At 34.9% G+C, this 22,915-nt stretch overlaps 1 protein-coding gene across 7 annotated transcripts in view; it reads right to left on the bottom strand.

Annotated features, from left to right (window-relative positions):
* Positions 1 to 22,915, bottom strand: part of TRPC4 (transient receptor potential cation channel subfamily C member 4) — a 166,133-nt gene that overhangs the window by 70,072 nt on the left and 73,146 nt on the right. For 6 of the 7 annotated variants that reach the window (XM_045567646.1, XM_045567648.1, XM_045567649.1 and 3 more), the window contains one exon: positions 20,639 to 21,157. The exons of the other annotated variant lie outside the window; for it this stretch is intronic. In XM_045567646.1, coding sequence (XP_045423602.1) covers positions 20,639 to 21,157 — 519 coding nt within the window. The remainder of the gene's footprint in view (positions 1 to 20,638; positions 21,158 to 22,915) is intronic. 7 annotated transcript variants of the gene reach the window in all.

The raw sequence follows: 22,915 nt of genomic DNA, 5'->3' as shown, positions 1-22,915 counted from the left end.
CTCATCAAGCCTCACCTCTTGAATTTACAACCAGAACACTGAGGGCCATGGAGGTCAAGTGAATTTTCCAAGGACACAAAACGAGCAGCAGAGGCAGACTGGGCTCCCTATCACATGTAGTGCTGATTGGCACTTGCAGGGGAAGGAGAGGAGCTTTGGACGGAATTCAGCCCCCAAATGAAGTCAAAGTTGTATACCTAACATCCCAACTCAGTAATTATAGATTTTGGAAATTAGCAGGATTATTTACATGACCTTGTATCATTCTGCATTCTTTTACTTAGGTAATAAAAAACATAAGATAAATAATGCTGGTTTAATCAAGCTCTAAAGATTGGTTGAAATAAAAGCTAAACATTCAGTCTCAAAGTACTGGCTTTGTAGTCAACAGGGCTTTTCTTTTCTTTTCCTTAATCTTATGAGTCCCTGAGGTGTTGTAGACATGCCTCATGATCTGAACAAGCAACATAGTCCCTCCAAAGAGAAACAAGTGTTTCCACTGCCTATCTGTCCTCCAAGTCTTATTTGGTGTTTTGTAATGAGGATGAAATCAAGGTCTCAGTCTTCAAAGACTGAGGGAGAAGAGTAATTTTACATAGGATCAGGTGTACTGATCTGGACATAGACAATGGGGAAAAAAAGGGAGAAGACAGATCCTCACACTGCCCCCCCCCAAAAAAAAAATTCCTTGGGTATTTTGTTTCATAGTTTAGTTTAGTTTTTCTTCAGCTTTCCTGACAAGGTGGAAAATTCTAAACGGTCAAGTAGAGGAATCACTTATTGATCCTAATGATAAATGGAGCAATTTTCCCTGCTAAAGGGGAGGAATGCCCAGAAAAAGGAGGTCATGCATGCAGTGACCAAGTAATGGACATATTTAATAGGAATCTATGCATTCCTCACTTCAGTTTTGACTTTTATATGGGAAGCACCCCAGTCCATCCCTGTGTATCCCCTTCCTCACTCCACATATGTAAACAACAACTGAAAGTGTGACTTCTCCTACATCTTATATTTCTTCACTCTTTACTCATATTACTGCCACCCAAGCTACCATTATTTTTTATCTGACACACTTCAATTGCTCTCCACTCTATTCTAAATGAAGCACCTAAACTGAACTTTTCAAAACACTAATTTAAAGACAGTACTTCTCTGCTGCTTAAAAAAGTTTTAAAATCTTCTTTCAGCTTTCAGGATAAAAAATAAAATTTGTAAAGGGGACACGGGCTGATCTTTCCCCTGCCTACCACTCTCCAGGCTTAGCTCAACTACAGCCCCGTTGTGCTTTGTGCTCCAGGTGCACTGGTCTCCACCACCACATCACCCACAGGATGCTCCCTTTGTCTGTAGTATTTTCTGTAATCTCTCCCCACTCCTTCATTTCTTAATCTCTTATTTCTTCAGTCAGTCTTCCTGGGACATCTAGACTAGTTCAGATTCCCTTTGACATTGTTACGAAGCTCTCTATGTTCTTCTTCATAATGCCTTTCAATAACTGCACTAATACATTTATTTGAGCAATTATTTTTTATATTATTTGCTCCCACTAGACTGTTACTAACACAAGTGCAGACACTCTACTTATCCTTTTAACCTCAGCATTACCAATGCCTAACAATTCCCAATACACATGGGTACATAAATAATATTTGTTTAATGAAGGGTACATAAATAAAGGCATGGGTACATGCACATGTGCATAAATAAATGAATGAAAGAAATGAGATTCTTATTTCTTCTCTCTGAAAATCATTCATAGTGTCCCAAAGAATCTGCAGGAGTCTCAGCGTCTAAAGAGACCTAGCTGGAAGCACTTGTCTAGGTCTACCTTCCAGACTTGTCCACTTTTTTCCTGGCATCTTAGGCTGCATATAGCTGTAAGGTATAGTATGAGCCACATGATGTTGCCAAAGCTGAGCAACATTCATTTGCAGGCCAGACATGCATATCTCCTATGCCAACATACAGACCTATCAGGAAATCAACATGGTAACTCATCTTAGCTTGGGTTCAATGGTAGCAAATGAATACGGAAGTCTGATTTACACAGAAAATAATGTGGTATTATATGAAGAGTACAGGCTCCAGAGCCAGAAAGACTTGTCTTTAAAATGTAGATTATAAAAATAGCTGCATTTTTTGAAGAATAAAATCAGACAAAGTATAAGAAGTGCTTATCCTAGTACCATGTGCAAAAATATTATTATAATAATTCTTTCCTTTGTCCTGCCTGCCCATCCCAATGCACATACTTGCACTGAAGACATTATAGAGCTCAAAGCAATTTGCAAACATTTCTATATTTACTTGCAATGCTAATGAGAGAAGTGGGTTCACTGAGTTCAGTCATGTGTTGCTTTCTCTGGGCATTGCATCTGGCCTCATAGGAAATTATTATTCACTGGATCATAATATCATAGGCCGTCTCGTCGGAGAAGACATTTGGGAAATTTGCCAGTTGAAATGTGATCTTGGAGATTATTCAGAATTGGCATACACAAAAAACTGTCCATCTCTCTTCTCCTCTAACTGTATATGGAGGTTTGAGTTGCTCGCTAGGAATTATCCCTGCCATCCCAGGACAGATACAGCAAAGTGACTCAGAGAAACCGTGGGAATATGACTCAGGGCCCCACTCCATCTCAGGAGCCAGGGCATGCCTAAGGCTTCCAGCTAATTTTTTTACATATAGGGATTTTGCGTGTCCTTCTTAAGAGCCTCTAGCCTTAATAAAGCTTTGCTAGAATTAAATATGTTGTTTTTGTGTGTCTGTATGTATTTTTACAGACTATGAGAAACATGAAAACTTCTAGCTGTAAATCAAAGGCAGAGAACAAATATTGTTACAAACATATCTTAATGTTTTTTTTCCAAGAAAGAGTACCTTATGCAATTGTGACTTCCTGCATGGTCTCCTTGATGGGGTAATGCTTGGGCTATCATTTGACCCTTCAAGGTCTAAAAATATTCTGAGTATTAAGATATATGGGAATTACACATAAGAAGATGAACAAATTCATTAAAGATCAGGTACCTTCCATTATAGTGGAACTCTGAATCATAAAATTACAAATGAATTAACCTTAGGATTAGGCATTTGAATTTACACTTCTACTTCACACCAACATTTCATGAGCAAAGGTTTCTTTACCATACGTTTGCCAAGAAGGACTCATGAAAAGAGCACTAGCTTTGAGTTTCTGCTCAATTTTGTATAGGAAAATTTCTAAACTTTGAGTTAATCTTTCTCAAAATAACGTTGAACTCTGAACTTACACCGTATCTTCAGGAAGTGGTTAATACTGTGTGTATGTGGCTGGGGTGAGGTGACTCTGAGGACTTAAAAGACATTTCTGCTGAAATATGAATGTTGACTCTTAAATATTTTTGACATAAAATTTCAGATAAACAGATCTTAAAAAAACACCATCTTTCTCTACTTAAGGTCTATTTTTAATCCTTACAAGTCTCAACGAGCATGGTATTTTTAAACTAGGAAGCTGGAAAAAAAACATTTTTATTTTTAAATTGTCCTTTGTGAGTTTATTTTCCTCATAACTGCTTCTCTTGGATACTTCCAAGTTTTGTAAGTGTTTTTCATAGGTTGATATAGAAGGCTAAGAGAGAAGTCTGGTGGGGAGCACGGTAAAGTATCATAGACTGAATACAGATTTATATACATATGCACTCTTTGACCTGGAGACTTACCGCGATAGCATAATAGCACGTGGGTGGAAAACGAAAACATTAGAACTGAGGCTTCCCAGGAGATAATAACTTATTTCCACAACGGTATTTCATAGTCACAATGTTTTACAAGGAATTATAAGAGAGAGAAATAGATTCAAGAACAAGTTTTGAAAATTAATAATAGAATTCACTTGTCATCAGTGACTGACATTGATTTAGAGATTTAAGATGGTTTATGCTGGAGTTTTTCACAAAGAAGAAAATGTCACAAAATAGTTTTAGAATAGAGTAATATTTCAGTTTTAAATATTTATAATACTTAAATCCAATTTTAAATGCTACTGCTTCCTTAATATTGTATAATATTAAAAGGTACTAAAATGGTTCTAATTTAAAATGTCCATAATAATGAAAATCAAAACAGTGTCACTAATGTAAAGACTCATAAATGCTCACAGAAAGGGATTCTAAACATATGATTAGGACTCTAGGGAAGAGTGGTTAATATCTTGTTTTATTGATGCTGTTTTTCTGAGTTACTGATTTCCAATAACATCATTTCAGTCAGAGAAGAACAATGGGAACGCTATGGTGTGCTTATTTAGATTAAGTCAACAAATATGTATTAACCATCTACCAGTTTCCAGGTTATATTCTAGACACTTCAGATTTGGCAATGAATAAAACAGAAAAAATTGTCTTGGTGTAGTTTTCATTCTAATTGAGGGAGCTAGGCAATAAAATACAACAAAACAACAACAACATATAAGTATGTTATATAGTTAATGAAATAGAACTACATGTATAGACTTAGAGAGCACTGTATGGACTTTGGCTATACTCGAGTGACACTGAGAGCCAACAGAAAATTTTACTCAGAGAACAAAGAACAATGATACATGACTTATACTTCACTTCAGACGCAGAGGAAGACCAAAGAGATATTTCAAAGATAAATTCAACAAAAGCTGGTTATCGCATATTAGGCATGATGAAGATAAAACCGTTGAGGTAGATTTCCATGTTTGTAATGTTGTTATTTATTGAGTTAGAGCAGACTGCATTAGGAAGCCATATAGATTCAATTTTGGAAATTAACATTATAGTTGGTATTGTACATATGATTGGTATGTAGGAAGAAGGATGGAAATAGAATTTATTTTTCATACCAACATGAATGTATTAGTAATTGGGACCTAGAACATATACTGAATTGAAGTCTGAGATTGAATTAGAATTCAGAAGAAAACCTTATTTATCCAATGTCTCTACTTGTCAGGTGTGGTATGGCAAAGGCATTTCCTTATGAGCTGTTATGGGCTGAATTGTGTTCTCTACCCAAGACTCATATGTTGAAGTCCTAGCTCCAGTACCTCAGGATTTGAATGTATTATAGTTAGGGTCTTTAAAGAGGTCATTCAGTTAAAACAAAGGACAGAGAGAAGAGCAGGTGAAAATACAGGGAGAAGACAGTCATCTGCAAACCAAGGAGAGAGGAATCAGGAAAAAAATCAACCCTGTCTACACCTTGATCTCAGACTTACAGCTACCAAAGAAAATGAATTTCTATTGTTTAAGTCACCCAGTCTTGATATCTTGTTATGGAAGCCCTAGAGACTAACACACAGATCCCCCCCAAAAAATAACAACTATAACTTTTAATAAAATATAATGAAACACTATCCCATAATTCTCAAAATGAATAAAAACAGGCAGATTCTGGAAAGATGTCAAAATTTGGGAGAAAAGACAAGGATAATGAGTTTATTATTTACTTATTTGTTGTTTGCTTGTTTGTATATGGCTATCAACCTAAGGACAGGCTACCCCTGTGGTGTAATATTGGAGTGGCAAAAACTCTGAAAATCTGAGTGATTCTGGCCTGCAGAAATAGATGACAGTATTTGAGGCAACTCGAGATGCTGGAAAGTGAGAGAGAATTCCATAGAGGAGAGAGCCAGAGAGAAGATACCCAAATTCTGTGCAGAACATTGAACCATGCATATGTATGGCAGATTGCAAACAGTCTAGCTAAAGGGGATTTGGAGAAGCTGACATTTTAACTAAACTGGCTTTTAAACTAAACAAACAAACAAAAACCTTCAGATGACCATAACAGACTCTAGAGACTCCACAACATAACATTTACAACATCCAAAATACAATGCAAAATTTCTTCATATAGAAAGAATCAGGAAAATGTAATCCATTCTCAAGAGAAAAGACAATCAGTGAAATCTGAGGCCTAAATGACCCAGATGATAGATTTACCAGACATGGACTCTAGAGCCATTATTATAACTATGCTTAAGAAGGCAAAGAAAAAAATACGGTCATAATAAATGAAAACATAAGAAATCTCAGCAGAGAAATAGAAACTATAAGAGCCAAATGGAAAGTCTAGAACTGAAAAATTAAATATATAATTTTTTTTAAAAAAATTACTGAATGAGCATAACAGCAGAATGGAGAAAACAGAGGAAAGAGTAAGTCAAACCAAAGATGGAGCAATAGAAATTATCCAACCTGAAGACAGAAGAGAAAAATATATTGAAATAAATTAATAGAACTTCAAGTATCTGTGGAACAATACCAAAAGGTGTATCCAAAGTCTCAGGAGAATAAGTGAAAAAAAATGATTAAGCAAAAAAAATTTGAAGAGATAATGGCATAAAGTTTTTCCAAATTAGGTGAAAGATATAAAATTATAGATTCAGGAAGCTCAGAAAAACCTCAAGCAGAATAAAAATGAAAAAAATGCCATAATACATTACAGTCAAATTTCTAAAAATAAAAAAAAATCAAAAACAAAAATAAAGAGGAAATATTAAAAGCAATCTGAGAAAAATGACACATTATATGTTAGAGAACAGCAATTAAAATCATTGTTGACTTTTCATCAGAAATTATGGATCCAGAAGTCAGTGGGACAATAGCTTTAAAAGGCTGAAAGAGAAAGGCAAAAAACTGTCAATCCAAAATTCTACACTGATTGAAAACATTCTTCAAGAATGAAGGAAAAATGAAGACATTTTCAGATCAAAGAAAACTAAAAATATTTTTTGCCAACAGACATGCATTACTAGATACGCTAAATAGAGGTCTGGTTTAAAGGAAACGATAACTGAGGAGAACTCATATGAGAAAGAAATGAAGATTTTCTGTGTGCCCAGAGGTTGAAAAAAGAAAAAAATAATTTAAAAAAAGAACAAGGAGTGAAGAACATCAGCAAAGGCAAATACTCATGTAAATAAAAGATTATTTTTCCTATTACTTAAAAAATTTGCATACAGATATATAAAGCAAAAATTAAAACACTACCTTGTGAGGTATTTATGATGTATTAATATGAAATGTATATGTCCACTGGAGCATAAAGGACCATAGTGTGGGGAAAATGAGCCTATTATGTGGCAAAGCTTCTACATTTTACATGAAGTTGTACAATATAAACTTGTAGTAGATTGTGAAAAATTAAACGTATTATGGTAGACAAAATAATGCCCTCCCCCAAAGATGTCCATATCCTAATTCCAAAAATTTGTGGATATGTTATATTATATGGCAAGTGGGAATGAAAGCTGCAGATGAATTAAAGTTGCTAATCAGCAGAAATTAAAATAGAGAAATTATCCTGAGTTATCTGAGTGGGCCCAGTGTAGTCAAGTAGGGTCTTTAAAAGATAGGAGAAAGAGGCAGAAGAAAAAGCCAGGGTGAAGTTGAGGAGAAGAACTCAGTCTGCTTCTCTGTTGGCTTTAAAGATGGAAGAAGAGGAAGAAGAGGGCTATGAGCCCTCAAGTACAGGAAGCATCAATCAGTGGAAAAGGCAAGGAAACTGATTCTCCTCTGAGCTTCTAGGAGTGCAGCCCTGCTGACATCTCAATTTTAGCTCAGTGAGACTTGTGTTATATTTTTGACATACTGAACAGTAAGATAAAAAAAAGTGTTGTGTTGTTTTGAGCCACTATGTGAAAATCTGTTAGAACAGCAAGAGAAAACTGATAAGGGTACGTGCTTTAATTCTTAAAGCAACCACTAAACCACAAGGCAAAGAGGTATCGCTACCTTCTGTGGATCCTAGAAGGAAGGAGGATGCCAGATACTCGCCATTCCTAGTGGTGAGAAGCCTGAGTCTGTCCTTTGTTTTGGGCTACAGAGGATGTGAAATGAGGCTCTTATTATTTTTTAGTTTTCCTCCATAATTATTTTATCTACATTGAAATTAAGGTTATAAATTAGCTAATGAGAACTGATTTACAATGTCATTTTATTATTTTTTGTATTCGACATTTTTAGATAGAAATCTTAGCTAGTCGTAAAAGGTTTATAAATTTAAAAATAGTGATAAATAAGTGTTTAAGAGTTTTACAAATATTTACTCTTCAATACCTCAGATAATGACAGATACACATAAGGGTTGACAAACTAATCTTTTGCATTTGTAATATTATACAATTTTTACTCAGGAGTGGATTTATTTTTCATTTTTCATTTGAACGCATATTTCCTATGTTGCTAATGAGAGTTTTACTTGGCTACATTCTAAATGTACTTCATTTTCAATTCTTTAGGGATGCCTATTTAATAATACATAGAGACACAGCTTAGGAAGTTTATGCAACTCAACAACTGATAGAGTCTAACCTTTAAACACATGGGTTTGTCAGTGATTTACACAGCAGACACATGGGCTAGTGGAAAAACGTTTGCTGCTGCCTGGCAAAATATTTAGTATGAGTACTTGAACAAATTTGAAAAATCCACCATTAGAAGACACATCCAAAACAAAGAACTACTTTTTCCTAACCTCACAGACTATACAAAAAGCTTTCCAAGAGCCAGACTATGAATAGTTCTACTATAGCAAAAAAAAAAAAAAGTGCCTCTTTTATTAACAGACTGCACCTTTCTATTTTTCATAACTGCTTATATAGAAAATAGCTGTTCATTGCTAAAGAAGATTGAAAAAAATCCTCTTGTTTCTCTAATTTTTTTTCTACCACTGATAGTGTCTTGGAAAGGTTAATAAATGTAGTAGTAAGCTGAGTTTATTTTATTGATATATTATATTTTTAAAAACTTGTATGGTAACTCATTTCTTGAATGCAAAAGACTGTTAATCCCTAGGGGATGTTGTAAAGTGGCATTCAGAACATATTTCAGTATTATTGTTAAAGTCTGGGTCTTTCAAAGAGGAGGTCTTAGAGTCTATACTATACTATTTGTATTACAGTATGACAAGGGAGTTCCTGCCTATTGCACTTGGCCCTACTGTGGATCCATGAGCATTACAAAGCATGCTAGAATGACCAGCCAATCAGATAGGGAGACTTGGCTAAGCAATTGCAATCTCTGTAATTTTACCTTTGAAAATAGGACAAAATGTTCAAATATTGTTCAACTGTATCTTTGAACTGATCCATTTATAAATAACTTATTTAATAAAGATTTTTCCAATTAACTTGAGTAACTTTTATTTTCTTATTTTGTATTTAAATCCTGCATGATTTAGGTGTTGTTTGTTAATTCCAACAACCTTATAGGATAGGTATTATAATGTCCATTTGAGATAGTAGAGGCTGAGGAAGATTAAATAAAACTGTCCAAAGTTACACAGAAAAGAAGTGGTTTAGACTCAGGTTTGTCTTGCTGTTAGGACTTTTTAAAAAATTATATTATATTCGTCCATGACTAGCTAGTCACATCAGCTGAATCAACCTTGGTGCTCAATGATTTGACAGACTGGAGTCAGTGATCATTTATAAAAAGTTTTCATAACAGCCTTCTTCTACCAATGACTCAACTGACTATAATTTGTCAGGGGAAAGAAAAAAACTTGGTTAAGTCAAACTGGATGTAATCAGAACACTCAAATTTGCCTTACTCACTGATTCAAGTGCTGGTAAACATCCCTCACAGGTATTAGGTTGGTCCACTTAATCTAAACTGTTGTTAGATATATCAGTCTCTTTAATACCACACTAGAAGAATAAGTGCTTAGATTTATTTTTAAGTGCTAAGTCTTAATGCCATCCAAACACCTTGTGTTCTAGAACATTCTCATAGACAAGACACTCCCATTCTTCCCAAAAAGTACACAAGACAATGCAAAAGTAGAATTCAGGTTTTAAAATATTGAGTTTATATCTACACACAGCAATAAATACACGAATTAAGACCGAGCAACAACTAACTTTTAAAATTATATTTTTATTCATTCTAACGTTAATTAGTGAATGAGCACTTACTATGTGACAATTATTGCATGAGAAACAAGGATAAACATGAATAAGAATCTCTACACTCAAGAATCTCACACTGAGGGAGCAGAAATGCAAACAAGTAAATGTGAAATATTTAGATGTGAAATGACAGAGATAAGCTCAGGTTAATAACAGGAGTACAAAAAAGAAATAGTTCATAGAGGGGATGGGGAAAAAAGCTTTCTAGTGCTTAAAGTAAGCCGTAACACCTGAGTTAGTACTAAGTGAGTCCCATAAAAATACACAGTGGCAAGATTCTCTCTCCTCTCACCTCGGCCTCCCTCTTTCCCTCTCTCTCACACACACAGAGAAATACAGGAGAACATCTCTATAATCTTGCCTTTGAGGAAGCCGTTTATAAAAAGACAGATATTTAAAAACACATAAAGTATTTTATTGATATATTTGAATATAGAAAAGTGTAAAATGTACATCAAAACAGTAAACACACGAAAAAATCTGTAATATGTAAACAAAGTATTGATATTCATAAAATGTAAGGTGCATCTACCGGTCAGTGAGGAAAAAACACTCAATCCAACAGAAAAATAGACAACAGCTATAATGTTACAAAAAAACTCCAAATTCCAGGTGGCTAATGAATATGCAAGACTACTATCTATGCTAATATTTTGAAGAAGGCAAATTAAAGAAATGAGGTAATATTTGCCCTTATTAGATTGGTAAAATTTAAAAAGAATAATCCTGGCTGATGGATGTGAGGAAAAACTGATGCTATTGATACTCACTATGAGTGGGGGTGTAAATTGTTGTCTTTTTACTCAAAAAAATTAGCACTATCAAATTTTATAAAGCATTTCCGCTTTGATGGAACTATTCTTTTTCATAAAATCTATCCTACAAACAAACTGGCTTATAAAACCAAAGACACTTTTACAAGAAAGTTCACTGATGATGCCTCATTTATAATAGAAAAAATTTGGAAAACTTAAATGTCCACAAATTAATGATTAGTTAAGTAAATAATGATTTATTCATTATTTATGGATTCCACACATTACTTGAAAATAATGAAGGCAATATATAATTACTGATATTTTAAAAATCTTTAAGACATTTTCAAAGGAAAAATAATCACACAAAAATACACATAGCATAATCCTACTTATATATATGTAAAAATATAAACCTAACAATTTAAAACTGTGTGTGTGACAATCAGTGTTTAGGTCTGTATGTGTTAAGTGTGTGTTTTTCTTCATGTGGATAGGGAATGGGAGTTTGAGGGTGTAAGTAGACAAACATCCGGGATTTTTTTCCCCTGATAGTCTCAGAAACAATTCCTAACTCTGAGGAATGAACTTGGAATGGTAAAAGGAAATTATAACTTTTGTCATTCTATGCATTTAAATCATTTGAACTGTGTACATTGAGATTGTAGTTAGGTATTCTATAATTCTAAATTATTTATATTATTATATTATGGTGATTTTCTTTTGTAATTATAAAACTCCAGGGAAGAAGAGTTAGCAAACATTTTCCGAAATCAGAAAAACCTAAACTGACTGATAAAAATAAATGAGGTTAAATAATGAAAAAAGTGGGAGCAAGATACTCTCTGCCTACAAAAATAATATAATTCCAATTTTGAAAAGAAAACAAAATGGAAGGAGAGAGAGAATGTAAAATGTTGAAAATAAAGTAAAATTAAAAGGTAGTTTATATTTTTTCTTTATTCCTGCTTTACTTCAAACAGAGAATAGGTATCACTTTAATAAGCACAAATAAATTAGTGAAAGTAATTGGCATTGGAATTGCACTAACGATCAAGTTAGGCAAGATGACACTTGGAAGGGGAAAGAAGACAAATAAATAAACACACAAAATTATTTTGGATTTTGACAAGGGCCATGAAGATAATAAAACCATAATGAAAAAGGGAATGACTGAGAATAAAGGGTGTGGGAAGAGGATACTAACTGGATTGGGTGTTTTGGTCTTCACAGAGAAGGTGATGATAGGAACCCAGGCCCAATAAAAGAGCCATCTACACACGCCGGGCAGACAGAAAGCAAGAGCAGAGGGTCAAGATGGGAGTGGGGACAGAAAGGGCACCGAAGGCATACTTCATGTTTCATGCTCCTTTTTGCCTCTATGAACCTGCACATAGCATTTCCTCCCCATAATGTCTTTTTCTAACTTCTCTGCCTGAATGAATACTAGCTTCCCACTGAAACTCACTTAAGGCAATTTCTTTTCCAGAAAGCTTTCCATACAAACCTCAGGAAAACTTAAAAACCATTTTCCTGGGCTTCAAGAGGGTAGCTCTTGGACAATTTGTTTTATTATCTAAGCAAGAGTAAAATTCCAAGTTCTAGGAAACTTCTGGAAGAAATCCAAACTTGGCCTAGGGCTTGCTGTTTTCTCATTTTGCTTTTCTCAGTCTTTGGCACAGAAAAGACACCCTGTAAGTGTTCGTGGAATTGCACCTAGAGAGAGAGAGAGCATCTTTGTAGCTACATGGCTCTTGCCCAGAGCCCCTAATCCTCTAATAACCCCCTCCACTACCTTTCTCATGTACCCGCTGTCTTAGCAGCTGCCAAGAAAATTTCCAGCTTTGTCCCAGTGGTTAAAGAGGAGAATCAGATGTTTGAGATGACAGATATGCTAATAACCCTTATCTGATCACTATACATTATATATATAAAAATTGCTATGTTCCACATGAATATGCACAATTATTATTTGGCAATTAAATGAAATAAAATGAAAAAGAAGGGAGTCAGAAAAAGGGTGAAAAGAGGTTCCAGGGATACATATCCCAGAGTTGCCTGGCTCACTGTGCTTAAAGAATGCCGTGGAGAAAAACAACAGTGTCCACCATTTAAGCATTGAATCGGTGCTATAGGGGGGAGAAAAGCAGACTTTTATAAACATGAAGAGGGCTGGCAACTAGGCAGATCAAGGCAAAGAGAGAGCTATGGAGGATGAAGCCCTTAATTTATTCTTTCTGTGGCTTCAGAGGGCACGCCACCACATGCTCCCCAACACTGAAGGAGAAAGAGAACAGGGTATGATGCAAACAATAAAAACATAACCTAGGTGATTGTTTTTCCTGTTCTATACCACCTAGAAGCCATCTGCAAACACACAGCTTCAGAATTCAGCTTCAGAATTATAAATCACCAAATTACAGCACAGGCATTATCGCCAATCCTAGAAAGTTTTACTATATGTTTTTGATTCCAAGAATTCAAGTATAAAACAATTAACCACTATTTAGAAATATTATGACTCTGCTTCATATGGTCAAAGGAAAATGAAGGTGAGGGATAAATTAAAAAGGTCCCTCTCACATGCATAATTTATAAGGAAACTCAAACAGGAGTTTACATCTCAAAACCACCAAAAGTTTCTTGAGAACTACAATGCTTCTGCTTCACAAATTTCCAAAAGACAACCTCTTGGTTTTCAGTGTTTTTTCCAGGAAACACGTGGCATGGGATAAGCTGTTAAGTGCACAATTTCAAAAACTTAAAATATGGGTCACTAAATAATGGTCCAAGAGAAAATGACCCTGAAATGTAAATGTGAACATTTGTGCAAAATAAATGTTTTGATGATCATTTGATACCAATGATGATCTTCATCACTGATAAACTAAATGATAGTATCTGAATAATGGAAACCTGCTGGTCTTATTGGTAGACCCAGCTTGTCAATCATCATGGAGTCAGAAGTGCAGATTTTACATACAAAAGCAATTCATTTGAGGATCAAGAGAAAGTATCCAATACACAGTGGAATTTTTTAAAGATATTATCATTAGCCTAATGTTTTTAGTTTATGTCTAACAGATGGAAAGCTGCATTAGAAAGACTTGCTTATCCTGGAGACATTTTTTGTGTGTGAATAGAAGAGTACATCTCTTTGAAAATAAATTGCTTAATCCTTTTCGTATTTATTTAAGGCAGCATCAAAAAAAAGCTATGTTTTATATCTAATTTAAAGTTCATATTTGTTATTTTATGTTTTATAAGATATAAACTTGTCACTTTTTTCCACTTTTTAAAATTTCAAAATATTAAGGAGGTAGAAATGTTTGTGTTACATGGATATCTTTTATAATGCTTATAAAGTCGGGGCTTTTACTGTATTCTCACCTGAGTGGTGTTCATTGTACCCGACAGGGAGGTTATTGCCCCTCTCCTTCTCCCCCTCTCCCCTTTTTGATTTCTTTGTGCCCTTTTTAATCAGTGCAGTTTTAAAAGAAGAAATTTACACAATGTTTTGGACATATACAATTTCAAATTTAACTGTGGAACCAAAAAAAAAAAACCACTTTCAGATATGAATTAAGAGAAAGTGCTTACATGTCACTTAATTAGCTATAAAGAAACTCATGGGGATTGAATTCCAAGCTGTAAAAACCTAGTGTTAAATTAAATACCTAATGACCTGTCATAGTTCCATCAACCAGGCTGACGAGTCCTAACAGGCATTTGCTTCATCCATTACACAGTGGCAGGCACTGAAATGTTTGGTGAAGCATTAGAGAATCTGCAATCCACCCGGCCTTTGCCTAGCAACAGCAGGTGTGTGCACGCATGGAGAAAAGAGAGGCAGGGGCTCCGCAATCACTGAGCATGTTCTGCCGAACAGCAGGTGAGAAAACTAAGCAAGAATGCTGCTTTTTATCCCTTTTACGGATCTCACGATGGGAGGCTGAGGTGTAGCAGTCATGTTCCAAGGGCATATACAATCAACACCAAAAATATGTTTGAAAATGCAATTCAGACAGACAAATTAATATCCAGTGTGTACTATCCAATGTAAGGTGTTTTTGAAAGCCTATAATGAGAAGAGTTAGAGTATGGACAACCTTAGGGGCTGGGATAAAATTTATACATTATACTTTTGATGACAATGTATACCCTAATATAAGTGGTTCAGAGTACTGATTATACAAATAGACTATAAGAAGGATAAAAGATGGGTAGTGGTATATCCTTGATGGTTGGTAGTTTCAAAAAAGAGAGATGTTATGTTCCCTCAACTACTAACAGAAGCACAAAATGGCATCTCACCATGGCTCTCAGGTAGGTAGATTTCAAGTAGATATAGAACATGAGTGATATTTTTAAATTTTTGGTTGAGTTGTTTTTAATACGAAGTTCAAACTGTAGCAAGATTGTATTTAAATGAGCATGGTCATGTATTGCCTCTTTTTCAAATATAATTTGAATGAAAAAATAATTTTGGCATGATACACTTATCAATAAAAAGTTCATAAAGTAACAAAACAAAGCCCGTGAAAAACAGACAAGTCCAGTTCTAGGTAGTTTTAAGGAAACACAATTTCCACTGTTTCTGCTGTATTTATCATTTAACTGCTCCAGTACCCTACTCTTCTGACACTCTCCCTTTTACCCCTTTCCAACTCCCACCAAGGTGTTTACTGGTTATATTCTAGCTACACTCTTTGTGGTTCTTTTGTCCCTGGATTCTACCCATCTCCCTGTATCTCCTTTCTGACAGCAGTCATATATATACACGTATATATATATGTGTGTGTGTGCATATATATACACATATACATGTATATACATATGTGTATATATGCACCTATACATATATATATAAAGAGAGAGAGACAGAGAAAGAGAACATTTACTATGTAGTTTTTTTTTTACTTTAATTTGAAAAGCTACAAAGGTGATTGAATTGTCATGTTTTCACACCAAATAACGTATTTCATTGCTTTCCATTATTATTCAACATCTAGTCTACCTTGTGTTTGCATTAGTTACTGCACAATGTTGTCAACCATATGTAACTGAAACTGGGTAAGATTTGCTGTAAAAATATTTAAAGAATGCATCAAGCTGCCCATACACATTCAGTGATCTTACAAATCTTAGGCAAGAGGAATGACAGCATGGAAGTAGTTTTAACTGCCACAAATTCTGCATGTGTAAAAATCATGCCAGGAACCCAGGGGACAAGTTACTCATCAAAGATGTCTTCAGTCGTGCCTCACCTTTACTCAATGATCAGATCTAAGGGCATGAGTGCATGGTTCGTATTTTTTTTTTCCCCAGCTTCCTTTGATATTATTCATTTTGATGAGTAACATTGAGATGTGGGTGCTGGCTTCCAGCCCTTGTCAAGGGACTTCCCTGTCTCATCTCAGAATGAGACTAAAAAGATTATTATGTGACACACACACACAAAGTACAAATGGGGTAAGAAAGAAAGGAAAAGGAGGCTCTGTCCCCTTTGGAGAAATGAAGAGTTTCATCACAATGTGAAAACAAAAAAGCTTCATCTTGAAATGCAAGGCTTTCATTATAGGGAAACTGAGTAATGAAATAAATTCATGTGCTCAACTAAGCTAGGCCAGTAGCTGCAGTTTGCTCAGGTTTAGCAGATGTTCACCAGGATGGTGTCTAGGTGAAGGCAATGTAGTGTGGTAGTTAAAGCAAAGTTTTTGTAGTTAAGATCTGGATTTGCATCCTGGCCCCAACACTTAACAGAGTAACACTGCACATTATTTACACTCTGTGACTCAGATTTTTCACAGAAAAAAAAAATAGTTTATCCTTCAGAGGTTTATTTGGAGGTTTATATATAATCAACTGTTAACAACTTAACCCAGTCCCTAATATATATTGATTTGAATTGCTACAAGATGTCTGTTCTGCCAGTATATGATCATAACACTATAATGTTATCAGTCCACAATTAATGGAAACAATAACATTTTTATGTCTATGCCCGCTTCTTAGAAAAAATATATATAATGAAAATGTTAAAGTATCTATGGTATGCAATTAATGCAGGCCTTTCTCTTTGGATGGTATTTGAGAAATTCCAGAACAAGCCTGCAATCAAATCATGGCAGCATGAATTGTTTTACTATTTGAATTCATAAGAAAGTTATTATTAGGAGATTAACCTAAACACTGCAATTTGATCAGGCAAAGAAATGTGCAGGGAACAATCCAGAACTAAGAGAGTCTGTAACTTCATTCAGGTGCATTCATCACTGAGCACCTTCTGTATGTCAGGTGCTGCGGTATGACTGGTGAGCAAGATGGATATATTCCTGACACACACGGCCTAGAGGAGAAGAGGCAAAAGTAATAACACAATGCAATATAAAGTGTGCATAATGAGGGCATTTATCCCCAAGAGTCTATGGAGGGTTTGCGTCACAGAATGCTCCCTGGGTGAGATGACACGTGAGATGACCTTTAAAGAGTGAGCAGGACTTTGCCTAGTGAAGGTTGACGACAAGGCATTCCAGAGCATGAAAGATGGACCAAAGACAAACCTCAAACTTGTACAGACAGAACCAAGGAAAACTTGTGGTAACAAGATATAAGGCAAGACATTTATGCTACAGCAGAGTTTTATTGAAGACACAAGATTTTACTAGAAAATCTTGAATCTAATATCTTAAAGTCAATAATTTCTGAATAATCTAGGAATATGTTTTATAAAACACAACCTATGATTTCAAAGAATACACATGAAAGTTAAATCTTATTCTTGACTTTTTTTTTAAATAATGCTATCATCTATTTAATGTTACTTTGCTTTGGGAAAATTGTCAACCTAAGGGAAATAGGCTCTTTGATAGTAAATGAAAGATACTCCAGAACAACTGCATAAGAATTTTGTTTCAATTTTCTTCTTCATTGAAATCTCAAAACATAAAAGGAAAAAATGCAAATGCAATGTCTTTTATAAAAGCAATCTTTTAAAGGTATTATTACTTCTTATTTTCTTGTTACATGTTTTTAGCTATCTTTTATATTGTTATATAATTAGGTCTATCATCCTCCAATTGCAAAACTTCATATTAGCAAAACACACAAACATATTGAAAGAAGTGTTAGAAATGATCAAATTCCTTCCATTGCTATGCTTGTGACATACCTAACTAGGGACTAGATGTGTGGCTTTTTGTTCAATAGGCTTTGACATTAAACTCACTTTGTATATTCATTAAATACACAAAAGAACCTAAGCAAAGAAAAAAATGTTCAGTAGGGATGAACAGTTTGTTTAGGAACAAAATGGAGAACAATATATATTTAATGTTTTACTGTCTTTTCTAATAGACTATATGCCCTACAAGAGCAGAGACCTGTCGCCATAAAATCCTAAGTTTTCCACGCATGGCCTGGAAGGTGTTCCGTGAATAGGTTGAAAGAGTCAATGAATAAAGAAATCAATGAATGGCTAAAGTGTATAAAAATTATTTGTAGGTAAAAATATAAAGACATATAAATATGCAAGAAATTCATATGAAAATTCCTACCTTGGACAACACTTTGACAACAATGAGATATCATTGATAGCATTCTGCTATGAGACTATGGTAAAGGAGTTTATGGGTATTTTGTTCCTGGGCCTTCACAAAAGTCACTGTGGCCAAAGACAAAGTTAAATCAGCTATGACGACAGAACCAAAATCAGTGCAGGCAAAAATAAAGCTGATTTGATTCACTGGCTGCAGAGAGAGCAAAAAGCACAACAGGTGAGCAGAGCAGGCTGCTCCTACATTCTTTGTTTCATTGCATGAATTGAACATTCTGGGAATTTTATTCTGCTCATCACTTATAGGATATCAACATTGTCCAGATACATTGTAAGAGAAAATCTTTGTGATCATTATGTCAATACCTTAAATCTCTCTCTGCAAAAACAAACAAACAAACAAACAAAAAAAAACGAAATAAAGAAAAGCATAATACTGTGTTAATAATCAATCTTTAAGAAAGTTGGGCCCAAATTTTAAGCCATATCAATATATTACCTTTCATTTTATGAAGTCTAAAGCATGCAATGACTTTTCATTTTCATATTTAGTAATTTCAAAATCTTTAATCATATGAAAAATTTTGATACATCTTATATATTAAAATTATTCTAGTTCCTTTAAAATATTAGTGGAGATAGAGAGTAGAATGATGGTTACCAGAGAGGCAGGAAAGGGCAGTGGGGAGGGGTGGCTAGAGAAAGGATGGTTAATGGGTACAAAGATAGACCTAGATAGCAGGAGTAAGACCCAGTGTTTGGCAGCACAATGAACAACTACAGTTAATAATTTATTGTATGTTTCAAAATAACTGAAAAGTGGAATGGGAATGTTCCTAACATAAAGAAATGATAAATTCTTGAGGTCTTGGATGCCCTAATTACCCTGAATTTGGTCATTACACATTGGATGCTTATTTCAAAACTAAATAAATAATAAAATGTTAGATCCCTGAGTCCAAAACTCAAGACAATAAGGAAATGAGTTAATACTGTTGACATAGACTCAAACTAGCAAATATGATTTTGGAGTCAGAGAGAATATACGCAAAAGAAGCCGTTTCCTTCACTGTTAAAGAAAAAGTTTATTTCAACTGGTTTCAAGCTTTCATAACAACCGGATTAGCTCGACTTGAGAAAAACTTGAGGTAGTGAACTCAGGTATCTCGAACCTTCTACGTGTTTAGTAAGTAGCAACAGACAACGCAGTCAGGGATGATAGGGAAGCATTAAGGTCAACTTCAGAAGAGAATGAGTACATTTTGAAATTCACAAGTCTCCTTTACTTTTTCTCCTTCTTTCTTTCGTCTTATATATAATAGTTTTTCCAAGCGTTGTTCTAAAACATATAATTACTGTCATTCAAGAGTGACTAGAGAACCAACAATTTCTGGAGATAGAAGTAAACAGTCTTCTGAGAACTCACTCAAATACAAACCAGGATGGAAACCGCAAAACAATTACACTGGGGGATAAATGCAAGAGGTCTGAGGTTTCTTTATTCAACATGGTACCTCCAAACCATGGCGATTTCATGAGAAACGTATTACCTGCCTGTGATTAACTCTTTAACTTCTTATTCCTGACAAAGCAAGAAACTGAGCAAGACATGAGAGAAATTTTAGTACTTGCATCTACTGTTGGACTAGAGGCCTTTTCTTTATTAATAATTTCTAATAATGCATCTTATTGACACAGTATCTTATAGTTTACTAAGAGCCTTCACACACATCCACACATTTTACACTTTCTATGAACCTTGAGGAAAATATTATATGTATACTATTGTCTGTGAGAAATGTGTTCCAAGACCTCCCATGGATACCAAAATCTGCAGATGCTCTTGTCCCACGGCATTCGGCACTGCAGAACCCAGGGTCACAAAAAGCTGGCCCTCCACATCCGTGGGTTCCACACTCCTGCGGATGCTGCATTCCATCTGCAGTTGCTTGAATCTGCGGATGTGGAAGCTGAGGATGCAGACAGCCAACTCTGTGTGTGTGTGTGTGTGTGTAAAACATTATAAATACTAAGTCCATTAAGAAGATGAAGAACCTGAGGCTTAAAGAGATCTGTCTGTGACCATTTAAAGTTATAAGACTTATAAATAACAGAGCCAGAACCCTTAGTCTGAAGATTCTAAAATTCATCAGTTTTTCCATTATACCATAGTAAATGCATACATTTGTACACAGATGCCAAAAATATAGATTGTTAAACCACGTATACCACTGTTCAATGTGATTCATAATTATTAATCTGGTGAAATAATAAATATCAATCCCTTAAATAGAAAATGCTCTCAAACCTGAAACTGATTTTGTGAGTAACAATTTACTTCACTGTGATTAAATCCTACGGCATTTTGATGGATCAAGTCTGGCAACACTCACCTCTTTTTGACGGTACTTAATGGCCAATTTTAGTCTTGCAAGATCATTTCCACTTTGTTCTTCTATCAGACTATTGTCATCCCGGTAATTAAGAATGATTTCCAGTTCTCTGGAACTTCTTGTCTGATCCAGTAGGTCCTTAGCAAATTGTTTGCACTGTCGTGACAGCTCCTCATACTCTGACTTGAATTCATTTTCCACCTTGCTCAGTTCCTGAAGCTCCCAACTTAACTGAAAGGCGGTAAGGAAAGGGTCTTCGCTTGACAGCGCGATGAGAGAGGGACTGGCCAAGGCTTTGTAGATGTTGAGTCTGGAGCGTGAGTGACGGAGGCTGTCCACATCTGAGCTGGACACGCACTCCACGCAGTTACAGCGGACCTCGTGGGGCCGCGGCACCGAGACTCCTTTCTGAACCAAAAGTTTTATTATCTCGTAATTATTTGTATGGGCTGCCAAAATGATTGGTGTAATGTCGGGCGTGAATTCAGAGAACTGCTTATCAAGGAGAATGGGAGGCACCTAGAAAAAAAGAAGAAAGCAGAGGTGATGAATATTTATTCATTTATTTGAGCTGTGAATTTCAGAAAGCATGCTATAACAATGTGGAACAGGGTTCACAAATCCTTTCCAGTTTTTTTTTTTTTTAAATTTATTTTCCAGGAGAGATATGGCGAAAAAAGGACAAGCCAAAATTAGGAAAAAAAAATAACTTTCCAATGTAATGACATATTATTCTTTCTTTAATCTGAATTATGACATTTTATGGAATCTTAAAATAGGTGGCTATGGAAACTTTTTACTTGATAAAAGCTTTTCTTGTTTTTAAATAAGCCCAATTCATTTTCTACCTGACAGTCTTTGCTTTTCTTTCTCAGAGATGTTGACTCTAAATAATCAAAAAATACACTTAAATACAGTTAATGACTTGGTTTAAATCCAAGCTCTTTCTGTGCAGTAGAAGTCTTTCAATTCCTCTATCAGGTTTTTTCATTTGTTTATTTGGTTATTTTTTATTGTGTTTTATTTCATGCTTTCCTATCCTTCTGGCAGCAGAAATAAGTGAGCTAGCCTCGTACTTCTTCCTTTCATTTAACCCTTGCTGGTATATTTTCCAGATGATGAGAGATGCTCCATTGCCAACATTATTATTTATTAGAAATAAACAAACATCGAATGAGGTCAGCAGTGTGAATTCCCACTGAATCAGGTCAGCAGTGTGTTTATGCATGATTTCTTTTAGGTTATAATCTAGGAATGGTAATGATGAAAATAATAATAGCCGCTATTTAGTAAGCATCTGCTGGGTGCATTAATCCTCACCCTTTATTATCTGCATCTTACAGATGTGGTTTCTGAACAAATAAGTGGAAGATCTAGGATTTGACTTGTGACTTTCTCATATTTTTAAAAATACATAATAAAGAGAGGTCCACCTGTCTGATGCCCAAGCTTGTGTGAATTGCACTACACTATGTTGCTTTATCACTTGTGGTTTAATATTTATTTTTGCTGGCACAAAGTCACAGAGGCATCTTTGAAAGATAAATGCTACATAAGGACAAGCAGGAATGGCAGAAAAAATAATGACACATGTCACATTCAAATATGCTGCTGCAAAATTTCCACCCACAAATTTAATGCAGAAAAAATGATGACACATGTCACCTTAAAATATGCTGCTGGAAAAACATGAAAGAAACCACAAAGGGACCAACCAAAGGAAAACCATCATGTAGAGAAAAATGATATTTGTAATGAAACTTCAATTATACTACTTTTAAGAATAGGTATAGTTTTTATATATGAATAATTAAACAAATTTTTAATTCATCTGGCCAGTTAGAATATCAATTTATTTTATGAAAAACACTGTAAAGATAAAAAGGATGAAATTATCTATTTAAAAGGTTAAGAGGTATGCAACCATTTCATAGAGAAGATGGTAATAAACACTTTTTAAAAGGTACTTATTAGTACAAGAGAAACCAGGCTGCCTGTTGAGATAGCACTTTACATTTAAGTGGAATCAATACATACTTCATTGCTTCTTTCATTTTAAAGGCAGCATTCATTGAAAAATTAATTGTATATTTATTACAAAGAGGAAAATTCTATTAATCAAAACTGAACAAGAGATAATCTTCAACTAACTATACTGTAGTCCTCCCTTATCTGCAGGGGATATGTTCCAAGACCCCCGTTAGATGCCTGGAACTGCAAATAGTAGCAAACCTGATTGCCGTCATTTGGAACACATTTGTTTGTCTTCCATCCACA

This window comes from Lemur catta, chromosome 13 (genome assembly GCF_020740605.2).
Source record: "Lemur catta isolate mLemCat1 chromosome 13, mLemCat1.pri, whole genome shotgun sequence".
NCBI classification, from domain to species: domain Eukaryota; kingdom Metazoa; phylum Chordata; class Mammalia; order Primates; family Lemuridae; genus Lemur; species Lemur catta.
This window is presented reverse-complemented; position numbering and strand designations above follow the sequence as displayed.